Source organism: Pediculus humanus, genomic scaffold, assembly GCF_000006295.1.
Source record: "Pediculus humanus corporis 1103172107612 genomic scaffold, whole genome shotgun sequence".
Classification (NCBI taxonomy): domain Eukaryota; kingdom Metazoa; phylum Arthropoda; class Insecta; order Psocodea; family Pediculidae; genus Pediculus; species Pediculus humanus.
Window position 1 is genome coordinate 145,640 of NW_002987226.1, and position 21,293 is coordinate 166,932.

General features: G+C 26.8%; 6 protein-coding genes across 6 annotated transcripts; 2 read left to right on the plus strand and 4 right to left on the minus strand.

Annotated features, from left to right (window-relative positions):
- Window positions 1–808: 808 nt before the first annotated feature.
- Phum_PHUM241320 (Striatin, putative) lies at window positions 809–5,088 on the minus strand (the record flags this gene model as incomplete). The annotated part of the gene is made up of 12 exons (XM_002426161.1): window positions 809–978; window positions 1,063–1,245; window positions 1,360–1,500; window positions 1,584–1,777; window positions 1,807–2,011; window positions 2,181–2,301; window positions 2,538–2,756; window positions 2,834–3,019; window positions 3,090–3,282; window positions 3,548–3,822; window positions 4,576–4,675; window positions 4,874–5,088. 12 exons carry the CDS (start codon window positions 5,086–5,088, stop codon window positions 809–811), a joined length of 2,202 nt encoding a protein of 733 aa, XP_002426206.1.
- A 1,127-nt stretch (window positions 5,089–6,215) lies between these two features.
- On the plus strand, window positions 6,216–7,036 carry Phum_PHUM241330 (transformer-2 sex-determining protein, putative; the record flags this gene model as incomplete). Its single annotated transcript, XM_002426162.1, has 4 exons — window positions 6,216–6,424; window positions 6,544–6,723; window positions 6,810–6,864; window positions 6,959–7,036. The coding sequence occupies 4 exons, from the start codon at window positions 6,216–6,218 to the stop codon at window positions 7,034–7,036; spliced, it is 522 nt and encodes a 173-aa protein (XP_002426207.1).
- Window positions 7,037–9,159: 2,123 nt separating this feature from the next.
- Window positions 9,160–10,796, minus strand: Phum_PHUM241340 (Ves G 1 allergen precursor, putative; the record flags this gene model as incomplete). The annotated part of the gene is made up of 6 exons (XM_002426163.1): window positions 9,160–9,386; window positions 9,471–9,677; window positions 9,747–9,995; window positions 10,070–10,206; window positions 10,287–10,545; window positions 10,640–10,796. The coding sequence occupies 6 exons, from the start codon at window positions 10,794–10,796 to the stop codon at window positions 9,160–9,162; spliced, it is 1,236 nt and encodes a 411-aa protein (XP_002426208.1).
- A 680-nt stretch (window positions 10,797–11,476) lies between these two features.
- Phum_PHUM241350 (beta-glucosidase, putative) lies at window positions 11,477–15,652 on the minus strand (the record flags this gene model as incomplete). Its single annotated transcript, XM_002426164.1, has 15 exons — window positions 11,477–11,600; window positions 11,672–11,778; window positions 11,846–12,132; window positions 12,208–12,355; window positions 12,448–12,542; window positions 12,605–12,788; window positions 12,872–12,994; window positions 13,085–13,219; window positions 13,295–13,428; window positions 13,504–13,581; window positions 14,506–14,658; window positions 14,730–14,903; window positions 14,979–15,224; window positions 15,290–15,462; window positions 15,531–15,652. The coding sequence occupies 15 exons, from the start codon at window positions 15,650–15,652 to the stop codon at window positions 11,477–11,479; spliced, it is 2,283 nt and encodes a 760-aa protein (XP_002426209.1).
- Window positions 15,653–16,277: 625 nt separating this feature from the next.
- Window positions 16,278–18,851, minus strand: Phum_PHUM241360 (Proliferating-cell nucleolar antigen p120, putative; the record flags this gene model as incomplete). Its single annotated transcript, XM_002426165.1, has 5 exons — window positions 16,278–16,855; window positions 16,964–17,192; window positions 17,302–17,828; window positions 17,927–18,682; window positions 18,749–18,851. The coding sequence occupies 5 exons, from the start codon at window positions 18,849–18,851 to the stop codon at window positions 16,278–16,280; spliced, it is 2,193 nt and encodes a 730-aa protein (XP_002426210.1).
- A 438-nt stretch (window positions 18,852–19,289) lies between these two features.
- On the plus strand, window positions 19,290–21,206 carry Phum_PHUM241370 (RNA polymerase-associated protein, putative; the record flags this gene model as incomplete). Its single annotated transcript, XM_002426166.1, has 6 exons — window positions 19,290–19,360; window positions 19,491–19,841; window positions 19,927–20,137; window positions 20,224–20,570; window positions 20,651–20,854; window positions 20,972–21,206. The coding sequence occupies 6 exons, from the start codon at window positions 19,290–19,292 to the stop codon at window positions 21,204–21,206; spliced, it is 1,419 nt and encodes a 472-aa protein (XP_002426211.1).
- Between the last annotated feature and the right edge of the window lie 87 nt (window positions 21,207–21,293).

Here is a 21,293-nt window from a genome sequence, read left to right on the forward strand (position 1 = left end):
TATTAATGAGAGAAAAGAAAGCAATGTAAAATTGGTTTTTTTTTTTTTTTTTTTTGTTGAAAAATATACTAAGATTTTCCACTGCATACTAATAATTAAATTTTATTTGTTTTACCATACTTCTTTCCTATGGTTTATTTATTTATTTTATTTATTATAACCTGATCTGCCAGATTACATTATTTTTTTTTTTTTCAAAGTAAAATTGTGAACCGATTTATTACCGACCATTGACTTTTACCTAATATAAATATTAATATTTATACAGTACATAAAATTATAAAACGATACAATTTGTAATTTTAATATATATTTATTACAATGCGCCTACTTTCCTTTCAGATTTTTTAATTTTTTTTTATTTTTTGTAAATTAAAAATACCAAAAATATATATTTTATACCTTTTTGTTGTTGTTTTTCTTTTTCTTCCCTTCAAAAAAAAGAGCATTCTTTCATTGTTTGTGTTAAGTTAATGTGTAAAATATGTTTAAATATAAAAGCAAATACGACGACGACGACTATTTAGCGTTTTATAATTAATACATTTGTCCATCTACTAAGTACGTTTTCCTTCCTTCGACCCACGATTATTTCCCACCAGCTCAAATTTTTTTTTTTTTTTTTTTTTTTTTTTCTTTTTTTTTTTTCCTTTTTTTTTTCCTTCTTTTATCACACTAAATACTTTTTCTCGTTAATATTTAGGTTCCAAATCAATCTGAAAATGTACTCACATTCATAAATTCATATATAAATTTGTTTATGAAAATCCCCCCCCCCTTTTTTTTTTAAAAACAAAATAATTTTACCTTAAACAAACACTTTGGCAAGTCCATCGGCTCCCGCGCTGGCTATATAGGGAGACGATGGATGAAATGCAACATCGAGAATACTTTCATCGAATTTTTTCCGGTGCGCCGTTATTTCTTGAACACACGTCTTACTATCCAAATTCCATAAACGAATACTACAGTCGTGACCTATTAAAAATATTCACAATTAATTTTTTTTAAAGAAAATTTTAATTTTAATATAATTAATCCTCCTCCTGACAATTAACTTACTTCCTGATAACAAAAATAAACCGTTGGGATCGACTGCTAAACTACTGACCGCATCCAAATGAGCAACCATCGAATGAACCAATTTTCCACTATTATTGTCGTAAAAGCGAATGTGTCTGTCTTCGTGTGCTGTGATTGTTAAGGGTAGCGAAGGATGACATACAACTCTGTTGATTAGTCGTTCTGTCGGTGTAGTATTTGAACCCTCCTACGCATTCATAAAAACATTTAATTTAATTCTCTCAGTATAAAATAACTATTCAAAAAAAAAAAAAAAAAAAAAAAACCCCGGTAAACTTATTCTTACCTGATTATTTTCAAACCGTACGACGGGTTTACCAGTTTCACAGTCAAAAATTACACAATTTGACGAACTAAAAGCGGTTACGATGTGATTAGCTTCGTCCCGTACAAAATCTACCGATGTCGGAGACCCATCTGTAAAATAAAATGGTTATTATTATTATTATTTTCGAAATTTTTATTACGACTGCAAATGTCAATTTTTTTTAAAAATCAACCTTGCTCTGATTTAAATGTATTTAACAATGCGTCTTTAACATTGGGAGCCCATAGTTTTACTGTGCCATCCGCAGAAAATGATAATAAATGAGGTTTACTAGAGTGTATACGTAATCCCCAAACTGCATTAAAATGGCCACTAAGAGTTTGGATTAAAACTTCCGGATCTGGAAAATAATGAAACATTAAATTTCTTTAGTTTATTCAATAATTATTAATTACCTAAAGTGAAAACGTAAATAAAATTTTTTTTTAAACTCACCGAAAGAATCATATGGATCCACATTAGGACTTGGTAAATTCCAGCAATGAATGGCTCCATCCAGTCCTCCGCTGTAACATTGTTCACCGGTTGCACTCATAACCACTGATAAAACAGGTCCTGTATGACATCTAAAAGTGTATAAGGGTTCTACATCTAATGATGCTGACCTGAAATTAAAAGAAATTTAAAGTTTTTTTTTTTTTTTTAAATAAATGTACGCTCCCCATCCCATTTTCATTAAAATAAAATATTAAAATATTTTTAATTAAAACTAACTTTTTAGCAAAAACCGTTTTTTGCAAATTCCATAATTTTAAAGTATTATCGTCACTGGCTGTTATTAATACCGGTTCTACAGGATGAAATGCCAAAGCTCGTACGCAATCGAAATGACTTCTTAGCGTGTATTTCGCATTCCAAGTTTTTCGAAAAGCTTCTTTATTTGTTGAAACCTTAAATTAAAAAGAATTAATCGATAACAATTATTTCCCCACCACAATTACATTTATTTTTATTGGATACTTTATTTCCAAGTTCTTTTAGAACTCGAGTACAAAAATAAATTTACAATTTAATTCAATTATTCTTATTTTCAAGGATCAATATAAAGCATCCAATAAAATTCGATTATACAAAAATAACTTTAACTAAGTAAAAAAAAAAAAAAAAGTTTAATTAAATAACTAACATCATATGTAGCTTCGGCATCATTATTGACAGTTAATTGAGCCAATTCACCCAAGCCCAATGTACAGTCTAAATCTTCGTCTTTCCCAGGTCGATGAGAAGAAAAACCTTTGGCAAACGAATCCCATTCTACGCCGTCTCCTGCAGATTCAGTTATAAGACTGAATTCATTTAATACTTCTTCTACTTCCGGATCTACGTCATTATTGTCAATTAGAGCCTACAAAAAAAAAAAAAAAGTTCAAAATAAAAAGTTTTAAAATATATAAAAAAAAATTTTCGAATTTACTTTAATACCTTTGACTTGTGTTTAGCACACTTAATATCATCTTGATCTTCCAAATCATCTCCCATATCCTCATCGTCCATTTCTACATCATCATGACCTAAGTATTCAAAATTTGCCATAATAGCTGCTTCTGTTTCGAGCATCATCGCTTCCCTATTATGACGTTGCATCGCGTCAGTTACAGACGGTTGTGACTAGAAAAAAATAATAATAGTCAAAACTTAAATAATTAAAATGGTTTAAAATAAAAAAAAGGGAATCTACCTTTTTGGCAGGAGTGGGCCTGCCCTGATTTTCATTTGCTCTTTTGTTCGAAGCTTCGTTTCCATTCACCGACCCCCCAGGATTATTTAAATTTTCTTCCGTTTCCGCATTATTATTTAATCCGAGTAATGATCTTACTCTATTTGATCGGACGTCAATGATTGTATCAGTATATCCTATTTCTTGCAAGTATCTTAAATATTAAAAAAAAAAAAAAAAAAATACATATTCATTAAAAATTAGGTGTCATCATAAGAAAAAATTTTTAAAAAAATAAATATTATTTATAACAGCATATGCTGAGAAAAATAAATTTATATGACCTTGTTAAACAATTTTAATATGACTTACCATAAACTAACTGTTATTTAAATGATGTAAATTACTACTATAAGAGAGTCGAATAAAAACTTTTTTTTTTTTAAATATAAAAAATAAATATTAATTTTTTTACTTACTGCCTTAAAAGCTGTCTTCCTTGTTTCCATGTAATATTGCTAACTGCTGAATAAGGAGTTTCAGAGTCCAAAGTAACTCCAGTTTCACCTCCTTCATCATATATTCCAGTTGGTGGTTTAATATCTTCTTGCTGAATATCTGTTCCATATTTTAACTTGTGAAATTTTGCCCTTTCTTGTTTTAAAGCATATTCTAACATTTTTATTCGACGTATCAGGTCATGTTTTAAATTTTCTTGACCTTTTCTTTCACCTTGAAGAAAAGCTATTCTTGCCTGAAAATAACATAAATTATAAATTTAATTTGATTTATTAATTTAATAAAAGTAAAAATAAAAAAAATATTTTTCCAATGATGATGAAAAAATTAAAAAAAGATTTTAATTTGTATTGATTATTTTATTCGTAATTTTTATAATTGAATTTAATAAAACATATTTAACACATTTATATAATTGAGAATGATATTAATTATTTAAACAAACATCAAATAAGTCTTTTGGCTGTATTTAAAAAAAAAACTTTTTATTTAAAATTGTTTGAGAAAAAAAATGCAGCCGCTTAATCAATCGTACACTAAAAGTACTCGATAAAAAACATCGACACGAATAAATTTACATGCAAAAAAAATTTGAAAATTTCGCATAACTAATAATGACAATTATTATTTCAGTATATAAAAAATATAATATTTCAGTATAATTATTTTAATTATGAAATAAATAACTAGTCAATATTAAATATTATTATTAAAAAATTTAGAAATTATAATTAAATTTTATAAAAATGTTTTCGATTTAAATTGATTTTATATTCAACACAAATAAAAATTTAAATTTGATAAAGAACTACTTAAAAATTCAAAATGTTTTAATTTAACCTTTTAAGATCTCAAAAAATAAAATATCCTGATATTTCTGAAAACAGCACAAAATAAAAGTTTAATTAATAAATAAGCTTATTGAAATTTTTTATAAAAAATTTTTATGTGAATTATCAGACATATTATGAAAATTACTTTAAATAACAAGTAGTATTATACATTTGGTAATTTCATTACTAAAACTCAATAAGTTAAATTTATTCACAATGTAATTCATTAAAATTATATTTAAAAATGTTTTATAACTTGAATGTTAGATTGTAATAATAATTTTGTAATCAGAATGTAAAAAAAAAACAAATAACAAAGAATGACATTATTTAATTTAAAAACTGGCTTGTTAATAATTAAAAATGTGTGCTTCAAAAATATCCAATAGTTTTTAAAAATAAATAAAATCCGTGAAGATTATTGAATTAATGGAAAGAATTTCTTTATTGTACAAACAATTTACCTGTAATTCAGCACGATCAACTTCCCATTGCGATCGTTCCATTTCAAACCTAGCCCATTCGTGCTGTATAAAATGTAAAATTCCTGGTATTGAGTATTGCGGTCCCTGATTTCCTTCTTCATTTTGTTTACTACCAACATTTGTACCGCCAGAAGCTGGTCCTATCTGTCCATTATGGTTAGTAGATGGGCTATTTTCTTCCATTGTAGGCCCACAAAGTAGATATGGTACCTTCATGACATGTTCGCCATTACAGCAACTTGATTTAAACTACTAAAACATCAAACTAAATTCTGTATTCAATCTTTTAATTCAAATAATTCCAATAATTTAATTTTAAATAATAAAAATAATAATAAATAAATTTTTATATAATAAATTTTTTGTATTATTTACTATTTATGCAAAAAATTATATAAAATTTTTTTTTGTATTTATGAAAGTTTCCAACTTGACTCTTTTTTTTTTACACAAAAATTTATTTTAAACTTCTAATTCCTCCCGTTTTGATTAGCAATTTTTGACATGCACAAAATCAAAAAAAAACATGAGTTAATAAAAATATTATGCGATAATATTAAAATATTAGCAATTTTCAGCCCCTAAACCTGAAACAATTAACTTCCTTTTGCCATAAATGATATTCTCAATACTTTTGGATGCATTAGACTTAATAGAGTTTATAAATTTTTCTATTATTATTTTTGAAAAACTTTTATTATAACTTAATTATTTTATCTTCAAAAATTCCATGCAGAAAGAATTTTTTAATATTTTATACTGTAAAGTTCTATGAAACTTTTAAGTTTAATGATTTGTTTTACAAAAAAAAAATAGTCGGGCAAAGCTGTAGAAAGGCATTTTATTTTGTATAATTTTTTAGATATCAAATATCACGGCATTAAAAATTAATAAGAATGTGGCCAAATGATAATTTTAATTATTACCATACCGTTTAAGTGAACACAAAAAATATTTTTTTAGCTTAAGATTTCCTCAAGAGCGCTGTACTACATCCGGCATTTTTCGTTAAAAGTTTTTTTTTAAAAAAGGATTTCTGAACGTACTTTAGGCATATCTGACTTAGTCTATGATTAAGTATATTGTTAAAGTAAACGTGATCTTTTCTAAAATTGGTGACTAAGCGATATATAGGTAATCTTTCAATTTTTATTCACAATTAAAATATTTTAAACGTAACGTTTTAAAAAACGTTTTCTTTATAATATTATTTAATTAAAGTTTTTATCGGATTTAGAACGACGCTTTTAATCATAACCTCTAATTTGTAAATTTCAGAGACCGGTATTTTTAATTTTTCTAGATTTAAAATGTCTAGATATCGAGATTCGGGATCAGACTGCAAGGTGTACGTCGGGGATCTGGGATCTTCAGCATCTAAACAAGAACTTGAGGATGCTTTTGGTTACTACGGACCATTGCGTAATGTTTGGGTAGCAAGAAATCCTCCCGGCTTTGCTTTTGTGGAATTTGAAGATCCAAGAGATGCAGATGATGCCGTGAGAGGTTTGGATGGAAGGTAATTTTTAATAATCTGAAAAAAAAAAAATTCTATATTTAATTTTTTTATTTTTAATGGGGTTTGGTAATTTGTTTTTACATTCTTACCTTTTTGCATTATTCAATTTCCAACAATAGAACAGTATGTGGTAGAAGAGTTCGAGTAGAACCTTCAAATGGAATGGGAGGAAGAAGAAGAGATAGAGGTCCTCCTCCACGAAGAGGGAGACCTTTCAATCCTGATGATAGATGTTATGAATGTGGAGAAAGAGGTCATTATGCAAGGGATTGTAACAGGCACAGAAGTTCTCGAAGAAGGTAAATATAACACTAAAAAAAAACATATTTTCAATTAAATTTTTTATGATTTCACAATTTTTTAAAAAGTTTTATTATTTTAAAAGGTTATTAAGCAGTAATAAAATACATGTATTTTATTTAGCTTTAAATTTGGGTTATGTTATTATATAAAAAAAATATTTGTTGTGGTTGAATGATTTTTTTTTTTTTTTTTTTTAATTTTTTAATTTTTATTTTCAACATCATTTATTAGTCATTCAATCACAGCCCCAAAATGGAAAAATTTTTTATAAAATTGTTTATTCCTCCACTTTATAGGGGAATCGGCTGAGTCTTCTCTTCGAAGTAATCTTCGAGTAATCCTTCGTAGTAATCTCGTAGTGATCCTTCGAAGAGAACTCCGAACTTGTTTATTTTGTAATCTTCCTCCGCTTCGTTTGTTTTTAATCGGCGCAGTACTTGCTCTCTGTTGTTGTCTAGCCTTATAATCTCTGTGAGTCTTGTATTCAATATATCTTTTATCAGCTTCAAAACAGACTTGTTGATTTAAGAGTCTGTTTTGCATTGTGTACACTAAATTTAAAATTTTAAAAACTATTTATTCCGCTTCCTATAATAATAGTATTTAAATCTCCTATATAACAACCTAGTTGTTGCAAGACAATACATTAAATTTAACCGACTTTAATATTTGGTATTGTTACCTTCTTAAATGCCACACTTGCATACCCTGAAAATTATTAAAATAAAATTTGCTGTTAAAAGAAATAAAGAAAGAAAAAACAGACGGTTATCACGCATTCCATTTTTTTTTTTTTTTTTTTTTTTTTTTTTGTGAATGACGAATAGCAAAAATCAATAACAATCAATCAATCAATCAATAATGTAAGGGTACTTTATCGCATATTTACAATTGATATATATATATATATATTTATATAGTTTGAATGTTTCATTTTCAATTATTATTATTATTATTATTACAGGTCTCGCACACGGTCTCGATCTCCTCGAAGACATTCTAGATCTCGAAGTAATTCAAGGAGTCGATCTCGCGACAGACGTTCAAAATCTAGCGATCAAAGATCCAGGTCTAGATCCAGATCAAGGTCTCATTCCAGATCAAGATCTAGGTCTAGATCTCCTAGTGAGAGATCGAGGAGTCGAGATTCTAGAAGCAGGTTTGTAAATGACCATCTTTTACTTTACAATCACAAATAATAATAATAATAATAATAATGATAAATAATTAATTTTTCAGATCTAGAGATTCGGACAGAATGAACGGAGTGGATAACGATTGAAAATCGAAAAATTGAAATTTTTCGTATTTATGTGTGTTAAGTATTTCAAAGTAAAAATTGGATTCAATTTTTTTTTTTTTTTTTTTTTTTTTTAAAGACAAAAATGCCTTATGGTTTACTTATAATCTTTGACTGCTTTCTAATTAATAATGATGATGATCACAAGATATGATCAAAAAAAAAAAAAAATTTATCATATTAGTATTTAATTTTAATTAATCAAACGAAATGTTAAAAAAAAACCAATTATTATTATTATTATTATTAATGAAAATTATCGGTGGATTATTATTATTATTATTATTTTTTTTTTTTTGAAATAAGTTATATAGATTAAATAATGAAATAATGTTTAAATAGAGTAGTAATAGTAGTAAAAACGATGAGAAAGGAAAAAAAAATCTTTTTTTTTTTTTTTTCGTTTGTAAACAGCCCCACCTCCACCTCCCCTCCCCCCGTCGAAAATTTACGTTTGATATTTTATTCGATTTACATTATTATTCTGTTTGTAATTATTATTATTATTATTATTATTTTTTTTTTATTTACTTAAATATTTTATACATAAAATTTGAAAAAAATAATAAAAATTGTTAAAGGTTTATTAATTTAATTTTAAATTTATTTTCATTATATAATATTACGTAATAATAATAATAATAATAATAATAATAATAATAATAATAATGATAATGATAATGAAATATTAATAAAAAGAAGAAGAAAAAAAAAATTTGCGGGAAAATATATTTTAATGATTTTTATTTTTAAATTGTAAAAATTTTTTTAAAATCCGTGAGGGAATTTGTTAGTTAAAATAAATTTTCCGTTATTAATAATTTTATTATTTAAAAAAAAAAAGAAAAACTTTAACATACGTAAATAAAATTCGATGTGTTTTTTTTGTACCGGTTTAAAAATTAACAAAATTACTCATCTCCCTGCTCCCTCCCCCCCCCCCGTTTATTTATGTACTTTTTTTTTTGTTTATAAATACCTCAATAGCGTGTGTAAAATATTTTTTATTTTATTGGTCATAAAACCATATAAAATTAATTTTAATTTTCAATTAATTATTATTAATAATTTTTTTTTTTTTTTTTTATTAAAAGAATAAATAAAATTATATTAAGAAAAACAAAAAAAAAGGTTAATAAAGTGTACCGTTTATTCCTAAAGCAAAAGGTGCGCTACTGTCTGTTTTTAAATAAAATGATCCTCTAACCTTTGGTGATGTGTATTCTCCCATTGTTGCAAAAATATTTTTACATTTGTGTTTTTTAAAATGATCCCAATCCGAACATCCAACAGCTTTAAAATCATTATCTCGTATTGATTCAGCAAAATATTCATGAGATCTACCATGACTGCAAGCCTCTGGAAATCAAAAAGAAAGAAAATCGTGAGAAATATAATTAATTAATTTTTACTCGTACGTTTTATTTTTTTTAAAAATCTTACGAGTACTAGTAGGTAGCCAACTAACGCTGCAACCCGGTTGAAAAGGAGTTCCACCATTTGGATAAAAATCAACGTGTCCAGCAGTTATACTTATTCCAAGTATACCAGCAGCTGTATGTATCACATCTACAAAATTAGCATCGGTGGGATCCAATCTGTCGTTAGGACCTTTACCAAGTTGAAAACCAGGAAGTGCAGGATCTAAACCTGAATTGTAACAAATTAGCAATGTTGTGATTAACAACAAAAAAAACATCAGTTTTGTTTTTTAGATACCTGAAATTCTTCCTAATTTTCGTCTGGTGTATTGTCCGGTAAAACCACTAACATGTGCACCCAAAGAATGACCAATAAAATGGATATCGTTATATTTCATTGTTCCTTGTTTTACCCACGAATCAATTATGGAACTTAAATATTTTCCAACTGTTATAGCTGCTCCAGCTGCATTTGGATAAAAATAATCATTTGATATTGTGCTCCAGTCCACTCCGATAACGTTGACATTTTGATTGTCCAGGTAAGCTATTTGAAATTTATTCAATTTTATTATTTAATTATTTATTTTAATTGTGTATCTTTATTAAAAAATAAAATACCATCTTTAATTCCTTTTATAACTGATGAATTGGAACTCGCCATCCATCCATGACAAATAATTTTTGTTGGCTTTGAAGAATCATAATCGGAAATTTCCAGTGTGTTTGGTTCGATTGGAATTCCTTCAGGTACGTCACTAAATAATTTATTTAAATTACATATGTGTAAATAATTAATACATTAATAATTTTTCGATACTTTTGTTTTTTTTTTTACCGTGTGTATAATAACAATTTGACGGCATCCGGCATTTCACTCAGTTCGTATCTCATATCAGCTCTTCCAACGTATTCTGGAGCCTCCAGTAAAGCAAGTTGGGATAAACCTTCACCATCTGGAATCACCGTCCAACTTTTACCATATTCTTTACCGAAAACTTTCAATAGTTTTTGAAATTCAATCACGTCTTGCTTGGCCACATACTTATATATGTCTTCTTCTTCTTCATCGTTTTTGTTAACGTTCGTCAACTTTCCTGAAAGTAATTTACTTTTTACAAAAACCGTTAAACAGGTATAAAAACCTAAAAAAAATTTTTTTAAATGAAATTCTTGCTTACCTGAGTTAACGAAGGTTATCAACAATAACAAGAGTACAAATGTAAACTTCTTCGACTCCATGTTTTAACGATATCATACCTGGAGGTATTGGCACATATTTTTTATAACCTTTGAATACAGGAAATGGTTTGATAATGTTTAAATTTTGATTGGTCAAGCCCCACATTCTTTACAACGGTGTCCTATTAGATCAAATTAATTTACATTTTTAACAAAAAAAATAATAGTAGGGTACTTTTAAGAAGATATGCCTTAACTTAGGTCTGTCTTTTGATTAGAAGGTACTTACTTGTATTTTCCTGCTTTTTTTTTTTTTTTATTTGGTAATTATTGTCGTTGATATTTTTCTTTACATGACCAATTAAAGAATAGTTTTAACAACAGAAGTATCATATTTTATTTTAAATAAATTTTTCTTTCACCATTGTTTTTTATACGTGCATAATTTTAATTAATGAAATTTTATTAAACAGAAAGAAAGAAAAATAAGATGATTAGATTGATTGTTAATTTTATAAAGTAATAATACATTTTTTACAATTTTAAAATACTACTAATTACGATAAAACTAATTGTCTTTTTTTTAACATAAGTAAAAAAAATAAAAGTAATTGTCAAACCGCGATAATTACTATCCAATGTCAATGGCAATTGCGCTTTTTTAAAATTTATCATGCGTTAACGTTTTTTATCTCTATGACCTTATTAACGGTTTTATTCAATTAAAAGAAAAAAATGGCAGTGGATTTAGAAAAATTTGTTTGTAGTTACATGACTTGATGAAAGAAATGATAATCTCGAAAAAAAAGGTAAAAAAATATGTAAGAAATCAATTTTATCGATTTATTAATTTAATAATGGTTCAATTGTATGATTATTTATTAATTTTTTAAAAAATTCAACGGATGATTTTGCTTTTCTAATACGATTGGGATGCGTGAAATTAACGTTGTATATTCCAAATTTTAAACTGTAATAGAAAAAATCATTGTTTTTAATTTTGATATACATAAATGATAATAATGATTAACGTTTAATAACCTGTAACCGTCATTCCATTCGAAATTATCAAATAAACTCCAAGCAACGTATCCCATTACATTACATTCATCAATCAAAATTGATTTCGATAATTCGTTTAAATATTTCTGAAAATTAATATGGTTAATTTTATTATTTTTTTTCGCGAGGATATTAATTTAAAACAATATTTACCGAATGATAATTAATTCTTTCTGTATCGCAGAGTTTTCCATCGTCTGCATAACCGTTTTCGGTGATTATGATTGGAAAATTACGTGTGTAATTTTTAATCCAATTTAATTTTTTTCGAAATCCGATCGGTTCGACTTTTAACCAAGAAGCACTAGAAGGAGGCCATGATGAATTTTGACTAAAAGAAACTCCTAAATCATTCATATAAGATGGAACAGGATATATTTCGTTGGATGGTGTCGTAAGGTAAGTAGAATAATGATTTACACCAAGAAAATGAAGAGTTCCTTTCAAAAAAAAAAATTTTGGTTTTTAGGTGTGAAAAGTATATATTTAATGGCAAGATGTAAGAAAATTATTACCTTGAATGTGTATTTTCCAAAAATTGTCGAAATTTGGAAGTCTTGATCTCGGTAAATTTTCTTTCTTACTATTTTTATCTATATTTTCTCTCATTATTTTTGGATAATCTCCTCCTGGTCCAAGTATAGGATGAAGAAACCAACCAATCTGAACAAAAAAAAAAATTCATTTTTTTTTGTTATTAAAATAAACTTTTATATAGAAATATCTTATCACAACAAAAAAAAATTTAACATTACGGAAAATTCCAGAGCAGTTTCAGCAGCCATTTTATCTTCTTCTGAATCTGTCAATGGCTCATTCCAACCACCATTTAGTGTAATGCCTACCTGACCTGAAAAAAAATCAAAACAATGGGAAAAATCTTTTTATTTTATCTATTTATTTAATACAAACCTTTTTGGGATTTTGCAAATATTTCATCGTAAACATGAAAAGCACGTGCGTGAGATTTAAGTATATTATGTGCACATAAATAATCAGCTTTTCCGGACATATTAAGTGCAGGAGCATTTGAATTTTCTCCATAACCGTTTTTACATATTTCAAAAGGTTCGTTAAATGTTATCCACCAATTAACCTGTGTGTGTGTGTGTGTTTCTTTATTAAAACATTATTTATTTATTTATTTTTAAATGATAATAAACAAATTTTTTCTTTTACCATATTTCCAAATTCTTGAAAGGCAAGTTTTGAATAATCTTCAAAATAATCAACAATTATTGGATTCGTCCAACCACCCAAATTTTGTAAGGGTTGAGGTAAATCCCAATGATATAAAGTTACCTTAATTAATTAATTAATAATAATTTAAAAATGTTTTTAACGGTTAAAATTGTTTTAATTTTTATTTATTATTTAATAAAAAGATGATACCATCGGTTTTATGTTGTTATTTATCAATTCATTTAATAAATTTTTATAATAGATAATTCCAGGTTGATTGATTTTAGATAAATCTCCATTAGGTAATATTCTTGACCATGATAAAGAAAATCTATAAACGTCAGCCTAAAAAAATTCAAGATAAAGGATTTTATTGATAATAACACTTCCCCCCGCCCCCCCCAAGAGAAAAGTAACAACGTTTAAATTTTTTAACAATTGAACATCTTCTTTATATAAATGATATGAATCACAAGCAATGTCTCCAGTCGATCCATCTTTTATTTTTTCATTATCATTATGTACCAATCTATCCCAAATATTTTCTCCTTTACCTAAAATAAAATTATTATTATTATTATTTTTGATTAAAATAAAAAAAAAAAAAAAAAAAAAATTTTCACACGTACCATCATCTTTCCATCCGCCTTCGATTTGATAACTTGCTGTTGCAAAACCGAAAAAAAAATCATCCGGAAATGAATTTCCTTTTATCCCATGACAAAAAATTATTAAAACGTTCATTATTAATAAAATTAATTTATTTATTTTTTTCATTTTAAATTTTTTTTTTTAATAAAATTTTAATATTAAAAATGAATGAAAAAAAACAAAGTGAAATTTTTTAAAACTAAACATTTATTATTTGTTTAAAAATAAAATTTAATAAAATATTTTTTTTTATCTTTATCTGACCTTTGATTATTATTTAATACATACATATTTATTTTAAAAATAAATGTAATTATTATTATTATTAATATTAAAAAAAAAATAAATTTTATTAAAAAAATAAATGATTGGGTTCAAGTTTTTTTTTTCCCTTTTTTTACATGATAAAATTTTGATTGATTCCCAAATGAAAATTTTACCATATTTTTTTCCCAAAATGATTTTTAAAAACAATCAATCAATCAGTTAAGTAAAGAGTAAAAAATAAAATTATTTAATTATTTTGTGCACGTGTCATGTAAAAATTAGAATTCGATAATGAATTCAATAAGTACCCGTAGGTACTTATTATGTGACAAGATATAAAAAATGCATAAACCACGTGCGTGCGTGTGTGTTTTGTTTTTGTTTACAAAGGTCATTGTTCTTAATAAAAAATTTATTTTTAAAATCATAAAAAAAAAACTTAACGGTAATTTTTGTTTATTTTCAAAAGAAACAAAATAAAAAAAAAATTTAAAATAACGATCGGATTATTTATTTATTTATTTTTAATTTTCATTCAAACAACACCAAGGATGTCCTTTTAAATTTCCTTCCCTAGGACAATATGGAGTTTCGTTTGTTTGTAAACAATAAGAACCGCTGACTCTGTTTAAAAAAAAAAATCATTATTATTATTAAAAATAATTTAATAAGTTGAATAATTAATAAAATGTACCCGTTCGGTGTGTTTTGACCCATTATTACGGCTTTAATCGGTCCTTGACTTTTCCTAGGGCCAAAAGGACATTGTCTAGCACATGGTTTAGCCACTCGTGCAATGGTACCATCAACGCTTTCTGCCAAATAACATACGGAAGCCATGTGACTACATAAATCCATACCGATATCTAATGGAATTAAAAATTCGTTACACGATTTCACATAAAAATTCCAAAAATGTTTTCTTAATTGAACGTACCTGAATTTCTACACTTCGGTTGAATTTTTCCTCCGTTTATGCAAAAATTAACTTTTCCATCGGTGAAAATATCACCGAATTTTCCAGCATTCGTGTATATTACTTGGACGTCGTTTGCCATTTCCGATTTTAATCTTGTCATACTTGTTATCATTGGACCGGCCGGATCGAGACCTTTATTTAACAAAAAAATATTTCAGGTTCACGCTTGAAACCTTTTACAAAATTTTCTTTTTTTTTTTTTTTTACCAATTATACGATGCATTCTAAAATCAATATGTTTGCTAATTAATCCGCAACCGTGTGCTCCCAAACTGTGACCAACACATGTGATACCATTCGATGATATTCCCATGGAACGAATCATTTTATATAATTCTGCCGTGCACTTGGATACTTTATTTAAATTATAAACGGATGATAAATAACATGGAGGTTTAGAAAGGGGACTCCAATCGACGATAAATAAATTATACGATCCGTTATTTATGTAAGCTAAAAATTTTTTAATTAAAATTTTAATCGTACCTTATTTTTCTCGGAAAATTTTTTTATCATACCATTTTTTATGATGGAAGTTGGAAAAACTTCATCGGTGTCACCACCCCCACCCCCACCACCACCACCGTAGCCGTGAATGTATACCAAATTGTGTTTGTGGGGATCCCACGAAGTTTCCTGTAGGAAATTTTTTTCCAATAAATTTATTTTAATTTTTTCATCGTCGTTCAACCTGAAAAAAGTACAAATGAGAGTTATTTAAACAGGTATTTAGTATAAGGTTATTAAAAAATAACAAACCCTGAATAATAATAATAATTTATGTCAGGATCTGGACACGAGACGTTATCATAAACGGTTTTCCATTTACATTCCGATGATGTTTGACTTGTACCTAATGATAAATCATTTTGTAATTCCATCAAATCGATACCTGAATTTATCCCATTTGAAGTACCTGTTGAAAACATTTTTTTTTTTTTTTTTGAAAAGTTAAATAATCCCTTTTTTAATTAAATAATTAAAACTTATTAAAGAACTAATAAAATTATATTTACCTAAATTTATTAATGATAATAATAATAATAATAAATAAACCGTAATATACGAATGTATAAAAATCATTTTTACCAAATGTTCGTCCGTCAGCTTTCAAACTAAGTTAACACATGAATTCATATACAAATACCTAACTGTACCTGATTTAAATTTTGATTTCGTAGCACGCATTTAAAAAAAAAAAAAAAATTTAAATTTCATGTCTCTCCGACTCGATTATTTCATACTTTATTTAATATTTATTAATAATAATAATATTTTTTGTGGAATTTTTTTTTTTGAAAAATAGGAAAAATTAATTAATTTAATTTACATTATTAACCATAAATTATTATTTTTTCTACCTTTTTATATAAATTGGGCCAGAAAAAATAATAATAATAATAATAATAATAATAAAAAATTGACATTTTTTTTTTTATACATAATTTCAATAATAATAAAATTATATTAATTATTTATAATAATAATAATAATAATAATAATTTATTATTTTTGTTTTTTGCGCTCTTCTTCTATCCATTTATTCAATTCTTTTTCCACTTTCATTCCTAATTTTTTTTGAATTTCTTTTTTTTCCGAAGGTTTCAACGATGGACGTTTACTCGTGGGCGACATTTTATTTTTTAAAGGTTTTTTACTCGGAGTCGTATTCGAATTACCGGAATCCGTCACGTCTTCAACAATAAACGAACCACTTATGGGAGAGCTCAATACGGTTTTTTTCTTTTTTTTCAAAGAATTTATTATTTTTGGGGTTGAAATATCATCCACCCCTTCGATTTCCTCTTTTTCCACGATTTTCGGACTTGACACATCATTTCTTTTCTTATTTTTCTTTAAAGTATTAACTCCCTTCATATTATTTGTTTTTGAATTTGTAAGGACTTTGACTAAGTTATTATGAGGAGATTTATTATTTTCTTTCGGTTCTTTTTTTTGACGTTTATTCGAAACGTTTTCCATATTTTTTTCAGCTTTTCTTTTTTTTAACGTCTTCTTATTTACTTGAACGTTATTTTCAACGTTTTCAACAACAAACGTTTCGGTTTCTTCTTCCTCTTCATCTGAAAATGTAAATAATAATAATAATAAAAAATTATTATTGGTGATGTTTAAAAGCTTTAAAAAAAAACTTTAAACAAAAAAAAATATTTTTGAAAGCGCGTCATTACTTTTTTTATTTCCTTTTATTGCATTCGAACACTTTTTCAATTTTGCCACAAAAAAACCGTCCATGTTGTGCGAATGCGGGTAGTATCGTCTCGTTAAATTCATTGTAGAATGAAAACGATTTCCTCGAAAGTTTACAAAACCTTGCTCACCAAATTCTAAACCAGTGGGTACTAATTTAACATCTCTTTTTTTTAGAGCATATTCGACAACACATTCATTTTCTTCAACCTAATAATAATAATAATAATAATAATTAAAAATTATTTTAAAACAGATAAATAAAAAAACTACAATAAATAACTACTGTTTTTTTTTATTTTTAAAAAAACCAACATACCAACACGGAGCAAGTGGAATAAACTAAATAACCTCCGCTAGCAGAATTAGGATTTAAACAATCAATTGCTGCTAAAATTAATTCTTTTTGAAGATTAATACATCTTTGTATATCTTTCTCATCTTTACTCGTTTTAACAGTTGGATCTTTTGCAACTACTCCTGTTCCAGTGCACGGAGCATCTAGCAAAACCCTATCGAAACCTTTTAAAACTGTCGGAAGTTTTCTTCCATCATAACTGCAAATAATCGAATTAGAAACTCCAAGACGATGAAAATTTCCCACTACTGCTCTGTTTCTATCAGCATTAACATCATTTGCAACGAGTACTCCTGTATTTTTCATGACAGCTGCAATATGTGAACCTTTTCCTCCGGGAGCAGAACACATATCCAAAATCCTTTCGTTTTCACGAGGAGCCAGTGCCATAACGGGTAATAAACTAGATGCTCCTTGTATTAAATAATGCCCAGCCAAATATTCAGGTGTTGCACCAATCGGAACTTGACTTGAGAAAATAACAAGACCTACAAGAAAAAAAAAAAAATTGTGAATTTATTTTTCATTTAAAAATAAAGAAAAAATAGAAAATGGAGAAATATTGATAACGAAAAAAAATTCTTACCTACTTTGGTCCATTTTCCTAATGGATCCAAATTAACTCCTCTATTTATTAATGCTTGTGCCAAATCCCTTCTTCGAGTTTTTAAACTATTTGTTCTAATTGTAACTGGTCTATGTACTTCACTAGCTTCTAAAAACTCTAAAAGTTCGTTGAGTTCGAATAAATTCATAAATTTTTCCATTAAAAATTCATTATAGGAATAATATGAACATAGATCTCTTTTTAATAAGTCAATATAATCTTGTCTTTTTCTGTTTTCGTCTCGAAATTTTTTAAAATCAGACAGTACTATGAGAACATCTTTAATTCTTTGTTGTACATCTGACAGACTTTGAACATTTTCCATTTCTTCTTCACTTGGAAAAGTGAATATGTCATTATGGCCAATATTAAGCTGAATGTTTGATTTTTGTTTTTCTGATTTGCTTTCTCCAATTTTCAATGAATTCGAATCAGGACTGCTTTCAGAAGCATCAGAATCACCACTAAAATCATCTTGCAAATCCAAATCACTACTCAAGTCACTTGCATTATCTGATTCTAGATTTTCTTCTTCATTCAAGACCTTTGTGGTTTTCTTTGTGGGTATCTTTTTTTTTACTCTTTCAGGTGAAGAAACCCCATTCACGATATGGTTATTTTCTGAACTAGTTAGCAACTTTTTATTCAAAGATTTTTTTTTCGCAAGTTTATTCTTTTTTCCTCCAGAAAGAAATTTGTTTCCTTTTTTAGTATTGGTTTTGTCCGTATCGTCACCTAAATTTAAATTAAATGTAAATATAACAATTTACTAAAAACTTACATTCTATATTGAAAACTTACTGAATAAATATCGAGGAAATACTGGATCCTTTTGTTTTCTAGCTTTTCTTCCTGGTCCAGACTTTGGTTTGCTTCCATCATTAAATCTTGCCTTTCTACCCATATTTCTTTAAATTAAAAATAGCAAATATTTAAGAATATCATTAAAACGATCAAATACAGAGTAACTTTGTTTTAAAATAAAAGTCACATGTACCGTGCTTTCTGTACCAATTTTAAACCATAGAGTGTATAACGAATTTTTACGCTCGTCAAAAAAGAAATACTTAATAGAATTTATTTTTTAAGAATTAAAAAATTATTATTATTTTTATTACTTATTTTTTCTTTCAAAAAAATTTTATGATTTTAATTTTTTCTTCAAAATTTTAAAATAATTAAGATAAAAATGACTTTTTTTTTTTTACCTTTCATTTGTTGTATTTAACTCTATGCTTGTGAAGTATGTATTGTAAAGTGTATTCAAATTTTTAATTTTAAAGATAGATGACTGAAAAACAATAATTATAGTTAAATAAAGTAATTTTAAAAATATTTCACGATGGCACCAACTGTTCAGACCAATAAAGTGCCTGACAGGGATCAAAGACAAAGTAGAAATGCAGAAAAAAGGTATTTAAACTAGTTAATTACAGGAATTGTTTTTATAATATTGGCGTTAAATACAGTTTACTATTTCATTAATTAATTACAGTAATAAAATAACATTTAATTTATGTGTGTTTTTTTTTTATTGTTTTAGAACTGAATTAGTTTGTAGGATAAAATACTGTAATACTCTACCGGATATTCCTTTTGATCCCAAATTTATTCAATATCCCTTTGATGCCGCTCGTTTTATATCTTATAAGCCAACTACTTTAGAGAGAAACTACAAGTATGAAGTTTTAACAGAACATGATCTTGGAGTAACAATAGATTTAATTAATAAAGATGCTTACAATGCAGAAATTGGAGCCACTTTGGATCCAGCAGATGAAAAATTATTGGAAGAAGATGTTCTTACTCCACAGGATTCCATTAGGTCAAGGCATCATGCTCGCAGTGTGTCTTGGCTTAGAAGAACTGAATATATTTCAACAGAACAAACTAGGTAAATTTAAAATCCAATTCATTAAATAAAAAATTTTTCTCTGTTTAACAAAATTATATGCATACATTTTTTTTTTTTTTTTTAGATTTCAACCCCAAACAATGGATAAAGTTGAAGCAAAAGTTGGTTATAGTATTAAAAAGAACTTTAAAGAAGATCCTTTAATAATGGACAGAGAAAGTCAAATCAGAGCTATTGAAAAAACTTTTGAAGATTCTCTCAAACCCATTGAAAAACATTACAGTAAACCAAATGTTTATCCTATTGAAATATTGCCAGTGTTTCCAGATTTTGATGTATGTTTTATTTCTAAATATTATTTATGAAAATAATAATAATAATAATGTGAGGTATTACTTATATATTATTTGTTTATTTTTAGGGCTGGAAATATCCTTGTGCTCAAGTAATATTTGATTCTGATCCTGCTCCTGTTGGTAGATCTGTTCCGGCTCAATTAGAAGAAATGTCGCAAGCTATGATAAGGGGAGTGATGGATGAATCTGGAGAACAATTTGTAGCTTATTTCTTACCCACAGAAGAAACATTAGCTAAAAGAAAAGCAGACATTCAGAATAATATTGATTATGAGGATGATCAAGAATATGAGTATAAAATGGCTAGGGAATATAATTGGAATGTAAAAAATAAAGCATCCAAAGGTTATGAAGAAAATTACTTCCTCGTAGTTAGAGAGGGTGGAATGTATTATAATGAATTGGAGACAAGGTTTGTTAATTTTATCTTTTTTTTCACAAATTTAAATTTGTTCTCTGGAAAAAAAATGCATTTTTTTTTTTTTTTATCAGAGTACGTTTAAGTAAGAGAAGACAAAAACCTGGCCAAGCTCCGAGTAATACAAGACTAGTTATTAAGCATAGGCCAATTAATGAAGTAGAATATAAAATGCAAAGATTTAGAGAAAAACAATTAGAACATCCAGGAGAAGAAGAGGATGAAGAAGAACCTGAATTGGAACCGGAAACTGTTACTATTACTAGAACTGGAGAAAAGTCAAAAGAATCCGGTTAAAATATAATTTTTTTTTTTTTTTTATAAAACAGTTTTTTTTATTATTATTGTTATTAATAACATGTTAATATTATTTCAGATGAAGAAAACAAAGAAAGTGGTGAAGAAGGAGACGAAGGAGATGAAAGTGACAATCAAAGTGACAAAGACAGTGATAAAAAAAGCAATAAAGACGATAGCGATAAAGAGAAAGATGATAATTTACAAAATAAATCTGAAAATGAAGAAGGTAATAACGAAGGTACGGTTGAAAATTTTTTTTTAGTAAAGTATCATGGAGTTTTTAACTTTGTACTTTTATTTTGTTTGCAACGACGTAGAAAGCGACTCTAAAAAAAATGACACACGTGCAAATTCTCCCAATAATGAAAGATCTGGCAGTAACAGTCCCAGTCCTAGTCGTAGTCGTAGCCACAGTAG